The sequence below is a fragment of the Rosa rugosa genome, chromosome 4 (assembly GCF_958449725.1).
Source record: "Rosa rugosa chromosome 4, drRosRugo1.1, whole genome shotgun sequence".
Classification (NCBI taxonomy): domain Eukaryota; kingdom Viridiplantae; phylum Streptophyta; class Magnoliopsida; order Rosales; family Rosaceae; genus Rosa; species Rosa rugosa.
This window is the reverse complement of record NC_084823.1, coordinates 1,789,455-1,805,255: the sequence shown is the minus strand read 5'-3', so window position 1 is coordinate 1,805,255 and position 15,801 is coordinate 1,789,455. Positions and strand designations below refer to the sequence as shown.

At 40.9% G+C, this 15,801-nt stretch overlaps 1 protein-coding gene and 2 pseudogenes across 1 annotated transcript; all 3 read left to right on the top strand.

Moving 5' to 3' along the window:
- Positions 1 to 3,948: 3,948 nt before the first annotated feature.
- Positions 3,949 to 4,979, top strand: LOC133742715 (disease resistance protein RUN1-like; annotated as a pseudogene).
- On the top strand, positions 4,979 to 11,232 carry LOC133742713 (disease resistance-like protein DSC1; annotated as a pseudogene).
- LOC133742335 (uncharacterized) lies at positions 10,752 to 15,584 on the top strand. The gene is made up of 5 exons (XM_062170002.1): positions 10,752 to 13,634; positions 13,765 to 13,848; positions 13,931 to 14,580; positions 14,664 to 15,231; positions 15,316 to 15,584. The coding sequence occupies exons 1-4, from the start codon at positions 13,623 to 13,625 to the stop codon at positions 14,854 to 14,856; spliced, it is 939 nt and encodes a 312-aa protein (XP_062025986.1). The 5' UTR covers positions 10,752 to 13,622; the 3' UTR covers positions 14,857 to 15,231; positions 15,316 to 15,584.
- Positions 15,585 to 15,801: the final 217 nt, after the last annotated feature.

Here is a 15,801-nt window from a genome sequence, read left to right as displayed (position 1 = left end):
CTTTCGATCCAGCCTCCTCACCGGAGCCTCCCAGCCTTTGATCTAGCCTCTAAGGAACTGCAGCACCGCCCAGCGAACTGCAGCACCGCCTTGCGCAGCCCAACGCCCGCCCATCCCAACGCCATCCCTCCTGCGCACGCCCAGCACGCTGCCACAGAGAGGGAGAGAGAGAGAGATCGGAGAATGGGGGATGAGAGAGAAAGAGCAGATCGGGGAATGGGGGATGAGAGAGATAAGGAGATGCACATGTAATTAAATAATTGAGTTAAGGGCAAAACTGTACTTAAATATTAATTTGGGTAGATGGGGTTAAAAAACTCTTAGTGGTGTAAGTGGGCAATTTTGAGTCTAAAATTGGGTAAGTTGTCACGGCCCCAAAAAAAATATTAAAAAGAGAACTCTTCAATCCCAAAAAATACCAAAATTAACAGCAACCAACAACTTGATTGCAATCCTTAATCCCAAATTAAAGAAACAAAAGCATTGATGATGAGGACTCATCTGGTCTTCTCTGAGTATCAAGTTACTGTAATGGCATGGCAACTACCCAGAACAAACTGATTCGAAGAGAAATCTTTCTTGGAGGTCTCAAAAAATATTTCTTGGATTTGCAGTAAGACTTGGGATTGAATCGTCCCACGAACATAATATCTTTTTTTTTTTTCCCTTGATCTGATCGACGAACGTAATCGTGAATTCAGTGATGGTAAAAAAGTAGAGATAGAACAGATGAATTCAAAGATAATCATGAATCCAATTAGAGAGTTTCTATTGGAACCTCCAAATCTGCTTACTTGACCTCACTCTATTATGAATTATTAAATAACATATATAACCTACTATAAAATGACTATTAAGGACAATAATTATACCAAAAAATATTATATTTATTTTATGTAAACTTTCCAATTCAATAATATTAGATTGTATTTCTTATTATTTTTCTTATCTATTTTCATTTTCCAATTTCACTACATACTCATTAAAGCATTAATATATATTTAATAAGAATTAAAAATATGATTAAGATCATTTGACATAAAAATGTATGATATCTATGTTGAACGCATATTGGTGAGGGAAAAAAAATAAATCCTCATATGATTTATGATCTAAATCTAAGTCAATCCATTATATTTGCAAAAAAAAATAATAATAATAAATAAATAATCATGTGGTACAAAAAATACAGAAAAAAAATTAAAAAACAATTTTTTTTTTAAGAATAAAAACAAATGTTTTTTTTTTTTGCACAGCTAAAATAGAAAAAAAAAAAAACAGAATAGTTCATGGCATTTTCTTATTGATTAGACATTAATTTTTGAAACTCAAGTTTGATTAAGAAATGTATATTTAGTTAAGATTTATAGAGTGATTAAATCATTGAAATGACTAAATTTTTATTTTAAAGATAATAATTTGTTTGCAAATTATATGAGTGAGGTTATTTGAAGAAGTTTAGTGAGGTTTAGTGAGTAGATTTAGTATTTGAAAATTTGATAAGAGGTGTAAAAAGCATAGAGGTCAAGTGAGTAAATTTGGAGGTTCCAATAGAAAAACTCATCCAATTAACGTTTAAATATAAAAACAAACGACGTTTGCAGGGGCTATCCTATTAAATGAGGTTTTAAAGTTATTTCGCTGAGGTGTCGTTTTATCAGCCTTTGGATTTGCTATCAATGGATGAGATTAAAAGTCAAAGACAGCCAAAAAGGAAAGCTGGCCAAGGAGAGGATCCTGACCCTTTTCTTCGAACACCTCCATATCTTTTTTTTTTTTTTTTTTTTTTTTTTTTTTTTTTGTGGTTACAAAAATGGTGGTTGTGTGGGACTACCACTCCGTAGGGCTGGGTTCGGTTTGGTACCGGACCTTGAAGCCCAATACCACATACCGAACCGAACATTGTTGGTACACAAAATGGGCTACCAAATACCGGCCAAAAAGTCGGTATATCAACTTCTCGGTATACCGAGATAGCCGATTGGTATCGGTTGGTTGGGCCTCCAACCGACTTTAAGATTGGGTTAGCTTTCAGCTCCGGCCCAATTGCAATTGTAAAGGCCCAAACGGCCAAACCTGTCCAGTAAATGAAAAACTCCAATAATCATATAAATTTAAAGACCCAACCATAAGCAAATCTGCAAATGAAAAATAAGCAAAGTTCAACACTTCATCTCATCATCACTTCAGTTCAACCATAAGCAAATAAAGCAATACATCAACTTCCGTTCATCTTCATCTCATCATCACTTCAGTACAACCATGAGCAAATAAAGCAATACATCAACAGATCAACTTCAGTTCATCTCATCAGTCATCATCACTTCATAGTTCATACAAATTCTAATTCAAACACTCATAGTTCATAGTTCACACATCAACTTCAGTTCATCTCATCATCACTTCACACAAATGAATGAAATGAATCAAATGATACAATAACTAAGTGAACGCTAGGACATGAAAACAAACTGTTCATGGACTCAAAGTTCATCTCATCTTCACTTTCATATTTGCTTGCTGTCCTCCCTCAAAGACTGACAGTTTGTAACTTTCTGCAATCAGAGTTTAGGCATCAATTATGCATAATACGAATTAATGAATTATACCTTCAATTGTGTAGTGACTTTGCCTTCGTCTCCCTCATAGTCTGAAACACTCAAACTCAGTCATCGCCTCATCGGTCCTCCTATTCCTGCAAGCACAGAAGGGAAACCATGAAAACCCAGAACATATTGGTAAAGAAAGAGCAACAAATCACAAGTTCAGAACTCACAAGTTCAAATACCACTTGAGATTAACAGCAACAAGATGCAAAACAGCAAAAGCATAAATAGAATGAATCCAGGCGCATCTAGCTAAAATTGAAACAAAAATTGAATGAGTCTTAGGGAAAACTCACCGGCCGTAGGACACCGTGCCGGGAGCAACATGGGTAAGGCCCTTCTCCATCTTCTCAGCGACTAGACGAGAAGGAAACCCTATCTCCTCTAACCCAATTTGCAGAACCGCCGCCAGGAGGCCACGGCCTCCACCTACCTCTCAGAGAGAGTAACCTAGACATTAGGATTCTCTGTCATACCTTGTAAACCAACTTTGTTCAACTTCGAAAATCACAAGGATAAAATTATACATTTTGTAATCATAAGATTAATATTCAGTATCACTTCAAAAAAAAAAAAAAAAATCTTCCCAACTGCAATTAAAAAGAGAATGAAAAAAAAACTGCAATTGCAGATAAGAGTAGTTATCAAGCTACTCTCCCAAGTCCCACGTTCCAATCCTTTGGGTTTTTATATTTGGTTTTTATATTTTTATATTAATATTTATTAATTTACCATCATGTCCTCTAACTCTTTTATTGCTTATTTCTAGACTTTGATTAAAGAAGGGTAATTATTGCGATTTTAAAAATAAAAAAAAAACTAAATCTCCAAAAAAAAAAAAAAAGGAGGTTGTGGAATTCTGGTATTAAAATTATTTTTTTTAAAATTCATTTTCTATAAAATTTCTCATTTAATTTTCTTTAATTTTACTTTTTTATTGAGATGACAAACTTATCCTTACACATGATATATATATATATATATATATATATATATATATATATATATATATTGTTTTGTGAAAGCTACCTTGTAAACTAACTTTGATCAACTTCGAAAATCACGAGCGTAAAATTATACATTTTGAAACCAAAAGATTAATATTGAGTATCACTCCAAATTACAGTAATCATTTATAACTTTTTACCCTAAAATAAATTGGCATTATCTGATGGTTCATTATCTTTATCTAATTGTTGGTTTATATCTTAAAAACATAATATATTTAAGAATGATTATTTCTTTGATTTACAGGTACGAATCTCAAATTATTCAAGAAATTGTTGAAAAGATTTTCAGAGAGTTGATTCAAATAATCACAAAACCTAGGGGTTTAGTTGGGATGGATTCTCGCCTGACTGAAATGCTTTCGTACTTGGACATTGGGTGTCCTGATGTCCGTATCATAGGGATTTGCGGTATGGGGGGTATCGGTAAGACAGCTATTGCAGAAGTGGTTTTTGAAAGGATAAAAGCTGATTTTAAAGGTTACTGCTGCTTTCTTGGGAGTGTTGGAGGGGAACCCAAAACGTGGCAAGGTAGAGTTGGTTTACGAAAGAAACTTCTTTTGGACTTGCTGAAAATTGAAGTAGATGTACAAAACATTGGAATGGGAAAAAACACAATTGCGGCTAGACTACGTACTAAATCTGTACTTCTCGTTCTTGATGGTGTGGATGAAAATGAACAATTGGAAGTATTGTGTGATCGTATGTGGTTTGGTCCGGGAGTAGAATCATGATCATAACATCAAGAGATGAACATTTATTCAGCGCAGTTGATGTAGATGAAGTATACAAGGTAAATCCATTAGCAGATGCTGAAGCTCGAGCTTTTTAGTATGAAGGCCTTCAAGAAAGATCAGCAGATTGGAGAACCAGTTCAGTTCACAAGCTAACCAAGGAATTTTTGAAATATGCTAATGGCCATCCCTTAGCTATCAAAGTTTTGGGTTCGTCTGTTAAAGATAGAAGTGTAAGATTATGGTCAAGCATGTTAGAAAGACTGAAAGAAAATCCTGAAAAAAAAGTTATGGTTGTTCTTAAGGTTAGTTTCGATTTTTTTTTTTTTTGTTTTTTTAATTAAATAGAGGATTAGGCGATATTAGTTCCTCTGCAACAGCCGATTTGGGGTGACTGGCACCCACCCACAATCCCGAAAGAAAGGGGGCCATCGCAACCGGGAACCCATCGCAGCCGATTTATGGTTGTTCTTAAGGTTAGTTTCGATGGATTGCAAGAAACAGAGAAGAAAGTTTTTTTAGACATCGCATGTTTCTTTAAAGGAGGGGACAAGGATCGTGTTATAAAAATCCTAGAAGGTAGTGGCCATTGTCCGGAGATTGATATAGAAGTACATGGATGCATGATTTGATGCAAGAATTGGGTCGGGAAATTGTTTGTCAAGAATTTCCTGAAAAGTCTGAAAAACGTAGCAGGGTATGGATTCCCAAGGAAATCATCCATGTACTTGATCGGAATAAGGTAATGAAATAGTGCAGTATAGAGTGCTGAAACTAATATGTTGTTTATTATGGTCTATCTTGTGCAATAACTAACTCTTTGTTCATTGTTACTAGGTGACGAATGCAGTCCAAAGCATATCCCTCCAATGTCCAACAAAAGACGATGTCGTTCACTCAATTAATGATTCCTTCTCAAATATGGACAGATTGAGATTGCTCAGAATTTGGAATGTGAATTTTTCCGGAAGCATCATATCTTTCTAATGAGTTACAGTATCTTGAGTGGCATGGATGTCCTTTAGATTCTTTCCCACCAGACTTTCAACCAGAGAATCTCGTTGAACTTCACATGCATTCAAGCCGCATTAAACAACTATGGAGAGGAAAAAAAGTAAGATCATATTAACTACGTCTTATCACTCTTATGCATGTTCATATTTTTTAATGTCATCGTAAAGCTGAAATTAGAGATTCAATTAGAAAAATGAAGTGAGCTTTCTGTAGTCGTGCTCGGTTAAAATGCCACAGAAGAATTATCCCCAAAAAAAATAAAAAATAAGAAGAAAAATTAAGGACTAAATTCAGTTTGCCCTCTCCAACTTTGGGGCAAACATCAGTTTGGTCCCTGACCTTTTTTTTTAATCATGATGGTCCTTGCACTTCTATTTTCTATCACGCAACTCCAAAATTCAAATTTAGCTCGAAAGGTGACGTCATATGCTGAGCTGGACAAGACATTCGGGCTCACTTTTCAGATTTTAAATCTCTAATAAGGGCAAAATAGACATTTCAAATTTAATTTAATTTTTTTTCTTTTATTATTTAATTTCTAATTTTTTTCTTTTCTTTTTTCTCTCTATTTTCTCTCTCTTTAGCTTCACTTTGCCTCTCTCTCTTGCCGCACGGCCTCTCTCTCTCTTCTCGACCTCTCTTCTTCTTCTCTTCCTCTGCCATCACCGGAGACAACCACCTCTAGCCACCACTTCACTACACAGCCATCATCATCTAAACCACAACTGAAAACCCGACCAAGACCCAGTCTTTTCATCGTTGATCAAGACCCTCCGGTCACCGCACGCGACCTCCAAACCTGTGACGCCACTGTTCCACGACCCTCAACGGTTTCCGGCCATCTCCTCACCACACCACCATCACCACTGCACTCAGCAAGCAATGGAGAAGAAAACCCAGAAGTTTCATCGCCACCCGAAGACGGACCACACTGTATGTGCTGTCGCCGGAATTTGGGTTATGCAAGGGCCGATTCGTCTTTTCCGGCCACGTCCGAGATGCACGACCATCCTAGCTGGAATCAGAGCCTTACAATTCATCAAAACCCATTGGTCCTGACCTTTGTTTGCTACCAGAGCCGCCGCACGCGTCGCCGGAGCTTATGGAGAAAGAAGTGGGCATTGGTTCAGTTCTTCAGCCACCGCACGCCCTCCTTCACCACCTCCTCAACTGCACGCCCTCCTCCACCGCCTTTCATCTTGCACAGATCCGGCCTCACCTCTCGTGCCGACATCATCTTCATCTTTGCATCTTCATCTTCGCACCTTCAACTTCATCAAGGTTTGGGTAAGCAATCCAAGAAATTGGTGATGAAATTTGTTGGGTGTGCAGATGGGGAGTTTGACATTCCTAGACCTGTCCAGGTGGTGGTAATGGGTTCTAGTGACCCAAAAGTGATGAAAGGGGTGGTGGAAAGAGGTTGTTGAAAGCTGGAGATTTGATTTCGGGGTCATGAGGTTGTGGCTGCAATTGACCCTAAGCGGCGGTGGGAGGGTTGTGGGAAGGAAGAGAAAGGAGAGGAGGGTTTACTTTTTGATTACTGGTTTTCAATCGTGTAATGGGGCCATAATTGACTCAAAACAGTAACAAGGGTTACTTAGGACATTTCGCACAAAATGAGAGGACAAAGATGAAAAGTGGGCCCGGATGTCTGGTCCAGCTCAGCATATGATGTCACCTTTCGAGCTAAATTTGAATTTTGGACTTGCGTGATGGAAAATAGAAGTGCAAGGACCATCATGATTAAAAAAAAAGGTCAGGGACCAAACTGATGTTTGCCCCAAAGTTGAAGGGGGCAAACTGAATTTAGTCCAAAAATTAATGTCAATGCTCTTTATCTCGTGCTTGTAATTTTTTTTTCTAACATAGCTTGTTAAGTTGGAAATTAAGCATTTGCGTTGTTGAGTTCTGTCAAACAACTAATTATGATCATGATGAATATATTTATTAACTATATAGTTATCTTTACAAACAAAAGTAAATCTATGTAGTTGATGATTATCTTTCCCCTTATACCAGCAGGGGTGGGGCATGCTACGGCTCATCGATTTGAGTGGTTCACAAAACTTGATGTCGACTCCGGACTTCAGTGAGGTTCCCAATCTTGAAGAGTTGGTGCTTGAAGATTGTACAAGCTTGTTTGAGGTTCATCTGTCTCTTGGGTTCCTCAAGAAACTTATTGTTTTGAATATGGGAAGGTGCAAGTCTATTGAGTGCATTCCACCTTTCACATGGAATCCCTCAAAACTTTGAATCTTTCACTCTGTTCAAGACTCAAGAAGTTTCCGGAAATTAAAGGAAATATGAAAAGCTTACTGGAGCTTCATTTAGATGGGACTAGCATTGAGGAGTTGCCTCCATCAGTTGAACGCTTGGCTTGTCTTACAACGTTGAATTTAGCATATTGCAAAAACCTTTTGCATCTTTCCAGTACCATTCAGTGCTTGACATCTTTGAAAAGTCTCTATCTAATAGGTTGCTCCAAGCTTGATGAGATACCTGAGAATCTGAATTGTGTGGGATCTCTTGAGCGGCTTTATTTAGGGGGAACTTCCATACGAGAGTTATCATTTCTTGTAGGTATGAAGAACCTAAAATTTCTATCTTGCCGAGGATGTAAAGGTCTTGCTTCCAGGAGTGTGTTGTTGCCTGCTTCATTGTCGAGTTTAAGCTCATTGATAGAGCTAGACTTAAGTTATTGCAATCTGATGGATGGAGCAATTCCCAATGATCTTAGCAGCCTAATCTGCTTGAGAGTATTATATTTAAGTGGTAATTGTTTTGTTCGATTACCTGAAAGTTTCTCTCAACTCCCAAAGCTCGAGGTTCTGTACTTGGACGATTGTAGACAGCTTCAATTGGTGCCAAAGAAGCTTCCGTTAAGTCTTGAATCCGTGCATGCACACAATTGTACTTCACTGACGGATTACCCAAATCAAATCAAAGTATTGACTTCAGAAGAGTCGGGAGTGACTACTATCAATTCCCTCCATTCTTCAGCACTTAGAGACTCGCGAAGTTTCAAAACGTGGAGTTTTCCAAAAGATGGCGGGGGATCTGTAGAGCTGCGTTTGACACATAGGCACGCTGAGGGGAAACGAGTTGATCGTTTGTCACTGCCAAATCCAGTGCATCGAAAAGAAGTTGAAGTACGTCTCTCTCTCTCTCTCTCTCTCACACACACACACACACACAACAAAAACATGCTCTGTATCTAATTATGTATCCCTTTATTATTCGTATCTAGCTGGCTACTTATAACGCTAGCTTTGTGTTTTACGTTGCAGCTGCTTCAATCTTCAAAATTGATTTATAGCTTGCTTCCTGAGAATGAAATTCCAGAGTGGTTCAGCACTACATCTACCAGAAATCCCATATCAATCGAGAAACCTCCAAATCTGACAGATGATAATAGCTGGAAGGGAGTTGCAGCGTGTGCTGTTTTCTCAGTCAAAAGACATAATACGACTACTGTTAACGTTAGTGACCGAGGGGGTCTCTAGTTAGCTTTAGAGAAAGAGAGAGAGAGAGAGTGCGACACAAGCGAAGTATAGTGGTTCGTCTCCCGCCTTAGCGGGAGACTACGTCCACTTGAATGTTGTACTAGTGTGTTGAGCCTTGCGGCCCAAGCGGATTACATGAGTGTAATGGAGTGGTGTTTAAGTGGGAGGAGGCATTCCTTTTATAGGTGAAGGAATGCTTCTCCTTTACATGGTTTTCGATGTGGGACAAGCAAACAACTATTCTAGTATAGAAATGCATATTGTGGATGCAACTTGGCAAGGCCGGAAAGGTGGCTTCCCGGCGACGGATTTGCAACTTCCGGATACCGTAGCATAGCTTGAACATAGGGCTACAAGATGCAAGTAGCGGTTGGGCCTCCCCATGGCTTGTGGGTGTCCTAAAGAGGGTGTTAATTATGCTTGGTGAGATAGCAAACTAGCCTTGCTAGTAGAGGTATCTACAAGTCCCCGAAGTCCCCGAGTAAGAGGAGCTTCTTGGTTGGGGAGTTATAAGCATGAAGTCATCAAGCATAAGTGACTGGGCGGCACGGAGCCCCTACAAGTCCCCGAACTCCGTAAGCAAGAAGGGACTCGTTTAATCCTGCACAATGAGACAAAAAGAAACGCGCATATGTAGAATGCTTGTTGTATTGGTTACCGTCCGTATTAATGGAATGCGAAAAGAATTCGATTTGTAGTGAACAACAAATGGTAGAAGAATTCAATATTCCATTAATGTGTATGAACATGTAAAATATTGATAGTTGTATATGTGGATCTTATTGCCATATAACACGCACAATAGATAGTGGCAAGTGTAATGGGTGTCCAAAGTAATTTTGTGGGAGTAGTCCCGGTGACATAGAATGAAGCGTTTGTGAACTTGGGGCTTAAGTAAAACATGTTGGACATGAAGGAGCAAGTTGGGTTGTTCGAGCAAGTTGGGTGTAGTTGAGCGTGTAGGCGCGGTGCGAGCATGCGGGGCGTGGCCCAGGCGCAAGTCGTGGCCATACTCGATACCCAAGCGAGTCGTAACCCGAGCAAGTCGTTTATCCGAGCATGTTTAATTAAGTCGTAAGTGTCACAAGCTTCTAGATGCATGTCACATGAAAGTGCATTTAAGCATGTATGTGTGTAGCATGTACTTGTAGTAAAGTTGCTAATAACATTTTGTAGGCATGCTTAAGGTCATGGAGACATGTATAGTCATGGCAAAGGCTCTAATTGCAAGAGCGGAAGAGATAAGTCATAGTTACTTATCTTATGCCGATTTGGAGGCTAGCGGAGTTGGCCGAGCGTAACGGTTCATTGCTTGGGGCGGATAAAGTACTCCGATAATGCCCGTTAACTCGTAGTTGCGGTTGAATGCTCAATAGAAATAGTTGAATTTCCTTGAAACAAAATAGATGATTAATATGTAGGTTTGTAAAATCAACATAAATAATCTGCATATGTACTTTGATAAAATTCTAAGCAAAGTGTATAAGCAAGTGTAGTATTTGATGACAAATAACATGCACACACACATATATATATATATATATATATATTTTGTTTAATAGTCATGTGGTTTTGTGTGTAGCACATGTATGACATAGTGACTATGTTTAATAATTAAAAGTCATGCTCTTGACAATTGCTGTATATATGCCTGAAGACCTAGGCAAGCATGCCTATGTCTATGATAGTCATGTATTTAAGAAAAAAGATATATAAGCAACGGACATGGTAATGATGTATATTTCCAACATAAGTACAATTGCATATAATCTGTCATAGGGACAACAATTATTGGTGTACTATCATGATGACTTTATGCCGTATATATACATGCATGCATGTATAGGGATGCTTCATAAACTGATTTTAAACGGCTGGCGTGCGATACATAAATGGTTATGAGTATGTGTTTGCATGAGCATAGTAATTCTGCCACTCACTTAAGACATAGCATGTGTTGTGGTCAGATGGTTGTACCTAGTAATTTCAATAAGTATGGTCGCATGTGCCTAGATTCTCAAATGGTCAGTAGGTAGCATGTGCTACGTCTCTACCTCATATACAAATGGCCAATAACAATATTTAATAATTTAATCAAGCCTTGGCTTGATAAACTTGCTGACTATGTGGTGCAAACCATGGCCACGTGATACTTGAATTAAATAAGGAGTAAAGAGGTCAGACTTAGCTCATGAATTAGCGTATTTGACCGCTGTAGGAGCTCAAAGCCATGGTTGAAGACCAGTGCGAGAATGATCTGCGTTTTGGTGTTTTGACAGAGGCAGCTTGGAGGTTCGATTTGGATCGACTTCTCAACACCCAGAGTGAAGTGAGCTCCTCAACATCTGAGATGGTTGGGTCTGAGTAATGCCTAAGCTGATCATGGGTGTCCAGATCAGATTTGAATTGTGTCCGTCAATCGGGTTTGTCGCAGCTGGGGGTTGGCGGATGGTGTTTGGCGGTGGCGCCTAGCGGATGGCGCTGATCGATGTTGGGGACCGCTGCAATTGCAGATTGCAGGTGATGTGGTTAGTTGATGATCGGGCGATTCGATGATTGTGGATCGTGAGTGTGCCGAGCAGCAAGTGTAAGTTCACGCTAGCAAGTGTAAGTGTGGCGGAGCTCTGCTAGCGGGGGATGCCAGCGGTGATGCTGGTTGGCGGAGCTTTTGCCGGCGGAGGTGGCTAGCGGAAGAGGCTTGGGGTCAGCGGTGGTGGCCGGCGAAGGTTGGTCAGCGGCGCTCTGGCCATTGACATTGGTGCTACAGCCTGGCCATGCAGCAAGCAGAAGGATGTGGCGGAGTGTCCAGAGGATTTGGCGGAGCTGTTTAGTGGAGTAACGAACCGGGAGTTCGAAGCCTGGCGAAGGAAGCTTTTCAGCGGAGAATCCCGGCGGAGGAAGCTTGTCAGCGAAGAAGGCCGGCAGAACTTAGAGCTCAGCGGAGAGTCTGTGGACCTGGAGCTCGGCGGAGCTAGCAAGCGGGGATTGTCCGGCGGAGGTTGTCCAGCGGATGCAGGCTAGCGGGGGTGCTGAGAATTAAGAAGCTTGGCCCTGTCGGAGGCTTCTGGCACTGTTGGCGGATGGACTCGCTAGCGGACTGCCTCGCTGGCGGAAGACTTGGGTCAGCGGAGCCCTGGCAGCGATGGGTTTGGTGGAGAACTGTTGGTGTTGGCTCTTTGGCAGAGCTAAAGTTCAGCGGGGGCCTTAATCTCAGCGGATACTTGGAGTTTAGCGGAGCTTTGAGATCACCTGACAGATTGGCTCTTGATGGACCATCGAAACGCTTGTTGCTTGAGAGAGAGCTGCTGGCAGAGGCGTTGTTTGGCGGTATATTGGTTCGAAGGGTGAGCTGGATTGGCTAGCGGTGGCTCAGCGGAGCTTTTTACCGGCGGAAGGCTGGCGGAGCTTCTGCCGCTGATCATGCTTAACAGAGGAAGCAGTTGCCGCTGACGGTAAAGCTTGGTTTTTGTTGCTGTTGGTTGCCGTTTGGCGGTGGTAGCCTGGCGGAGGTTGCTGACGACAACAGCTAGCGGAGGAGCGGTACACAGTTCTGCGGGGACGCTGATGATGACGGAAATGCCTCCGGGTGTCCAGAGCAATTTTCTGGGTGTCCAGAGAAGATTTGCACCAATTTTTTTTTTTTTTTTGTAGGTCAGCGTTGACCTTTTTGAGTTGGGCGTTGCAGCCTTGACTGGCGTTGACCGAATGTTGATCGGCCCCAATGGGCGTTGACCAAATGTTGATCGGCCCCAATGGGCGTTGACCAAATGTTGATCGGCCCCAATGGGCGTTGACCAAGCATTGACCGGCCCAAATGGGTCAAAGTTCGTGGTAGGTGACGAAGCCTTTGGTGTCGGCTTCCCACAAACGGCGCCAATGTTAACGTTAGTGACCGAGGGGGTCTCTAGTTAGTTTTAGAGAGAGAGAGAGAGAGAGAGCGACACAAGCGAAGTATAGTGGTTCGTCTCCCGCCTTAGCGGGAGACTACGTCCACTTGAATGTTGTACTAGTGTGTTGAGCCTTGCGGCCCAAGCGGATTACATGAGTGTAATGGAGTGGTGTTTAAGTGGGAGGAGGCATTCCTTTTATAGGTGAAGGAATGCTTCTCCTTTACATGGTTTTCGATGTGGGACAAGCAAACAACTATTCTAGTATAGAAATGCATATTGTGGATGCAACTTGGCAAGGCCGGAAAGGTGGCTTCCCGGCGACGGATTTGCAACTTCCGGATATCGTAGCGTAGCTTGAACATAGGGCTACAAGATGCAAGTAGCGGTTGGGCCTCCCCATGGCTTGTGGGTGTCCCAAAGAGGGTGTTAATTATGCTTGGTGAGATAGCAAACTAGCCTTGCTAGTAGAGGTATCTACAACTACTCTCTCCGTTACTGAACCGGATCCTGAATTTTCCAATTACTTGTATCAAATCAGAATGGAAACTGATGTTTTCTGTCTGGAACCATATGTGCTTGACTGGGAAGAACAACTCCGCCCCCTTGGATCAAGTTCTCATCTGCTAATGGTTTTCTTTTTACCTAGTTTGATGTTTCCAAAGAGGTTGAATCAATCAACTGTGGTGGCGGCTAGATTTGAAACCAACAACCCATTCATGGTGCTCCAGAAATGTGGAATTCGTCTAGTCTATGAGCAAGATGACGGATGGTATTATACCAAATTATTTCCTGGGACTAGTACATTTAATCTGAATAAAGATGTGCACGACACCGTACTAGAGTCTGGCTGGCTTATTGAAGTGGATGGATGTTTCAAATGGTACAACAATTAAGTTTTCTGATCCATATGCAACTACTTTTAATGCTGCTTCTTTGCATTAAAACTAATTCATACCATTACTTTCCTGAATCTACTTTGATCAAATTGTTCTTTATGTGTGTGATTGCAGGGAGAAATTCATTTTGCACTTGCAGGGAGAAATTCATTTGTGCTGAGAAATAAGATTGAGTCTGTTCTTCCTAGATACCTTGAGGTCGGTCTGTTTGTCTCTCTAGCTAGTATCTTTGAAATAAAAGAGGTTACTAATTAATTTGCCCATTTTCAATTCCTCCCAGGCATTAAACCATTATTCTGCGACGTATAAATTTAACCTCAGAGGAGGCCCCGCGTGGTTTAAGCATTGGTTTCGTTTCCTTGATACAATGCCAGCTGAGTGCTGGGGTTCTTTGCCAACCGAGATACCTCAGAATCTATACAAGAGCAAGAAGTGGATGGGATTTGCAATATACGCATCAACTGCAGAGAAAGTGCGGCGACATCTACTAGAAGAAAACGAAGAGGTCAACTATCGTGTTTATCTTCAACTCGGAATCGGTAAATCTTTTAAGAGGGTGTCCCGAGAGCTTGAGCACTTCAAGTCATCATCAGAAGAACATCATCAACTTCTGATTTTTTACATACCGCGGGCAGAGATTCCCGAAGAGTTGTTCACTCAGACTTCATCAGCAACTGAAATGGTCATTTCCTTCAGAATCGACTCCCCTTATGTGAAGTTTCAAATAGGTGGGATGCGTGTTGTGTACCAGGAAGATATGCAAGAGTTTGCTCAGACAATTATCAAATGCATGGAAAGGGAAGATTCACTTGAATTTTATGATAAATTGGTGGTGAAAGATTTGATAGCGTTGATGCGATCACAAGGTTATCATTTAGAGCGGATTAGTGATCCAAAAGAACGGGATTCCGGAACCAGACAGGAGAAAAAGTTTGAATTGCTCTCTCAAAAATATAGAAATTGGGTTTTCTTTTTCTTTTTCCGTTTTCTTAACATTTGAACTTCTTTCACAGGACTGGTCTAACCCTCAACCTGTTCGTTGCGACTTTCGGGGAGCTGAAATTTCCAAGTGGAAACGGTTCATATATTTCAAGGAAGGCAACTCTACAGAAATCCAACTGCCTCCTAATTTGTTCGATGATGCTAATTGGTTGGGGATTGTTGTATGTGCTTTTAATTTGTTGTCCCCCGAAGATACAAGCATGAGGCCTAGCACTACTAATGATTCAGAGTATAAGGTGCTTACCTGTCGTCTAGATTCTGGTATTGCTTTGGATAGGTTACATAATCTCATATTTCAAGAACAATTCGAGCTGTTGGAAAATCTGGAATATGCATACAATACGACTTGGTTCTTATATCTACCCCGCGGTGGTAAATGTTATAATGAGTCCTGGATGCAGTACAAAGTGGCCAAGGCAACTTTTTCGTCATCCAGGCCATGCTTAGAAGTGCATAGTTGTGGCCTTCGTCTAGTATATAAGAAGGACGTTGAACTTCTTGTACAGACACTGACCTCCTGCAATCTACCCTGAACGTTCCACCACTGGCCTGCTTCTCATGGAGGGTGTGCTGTTACCTGTGAGTGTCCTTTCATTTTGATTACTTTATCATCAATTCATTTTGTTACTTGCAATAACTTTCTGATAAATACTTCTCATTTAGCTTGGCAGAAGTACAGATATTTGCATTTAAAGGAGGCAAGGTCTGCAAGCAAGAGTTTCCTGCTAATTCCTTCGCTATAAGTTCCTAATTAAATAAGACCAAAGTTGTTGAAGGATGTCGACATAATGTGTGCCTCTACAAACTAGGGTTTAGAGTTGTAATAGGAATGTGTTCTAGGTATTCAATTGTAATCGGATTCTATTACCTTTTTGGTACCTTGTAACTCCCTATTTAAAGGGCTCCTATTATCAATAATAAACAAAATTCCATTCTCCTGCAACACGTTATCAGCACGAGTTCTAACCCTAGCCCAAAAGAAAAAAGGAAAACCAAAAACCCTAGCTTTGAAAAAAAAAACTTATCTCCCTGCCGTCAACTCCACCAGCCTCCAGCCCGTGCAACACATCTGCCAGCCCACCGCAGCAGCACACCGCAACCTCCCTAACTGCACACCGAAACCTTCCTGCGCACCAGCCCGCACACGTC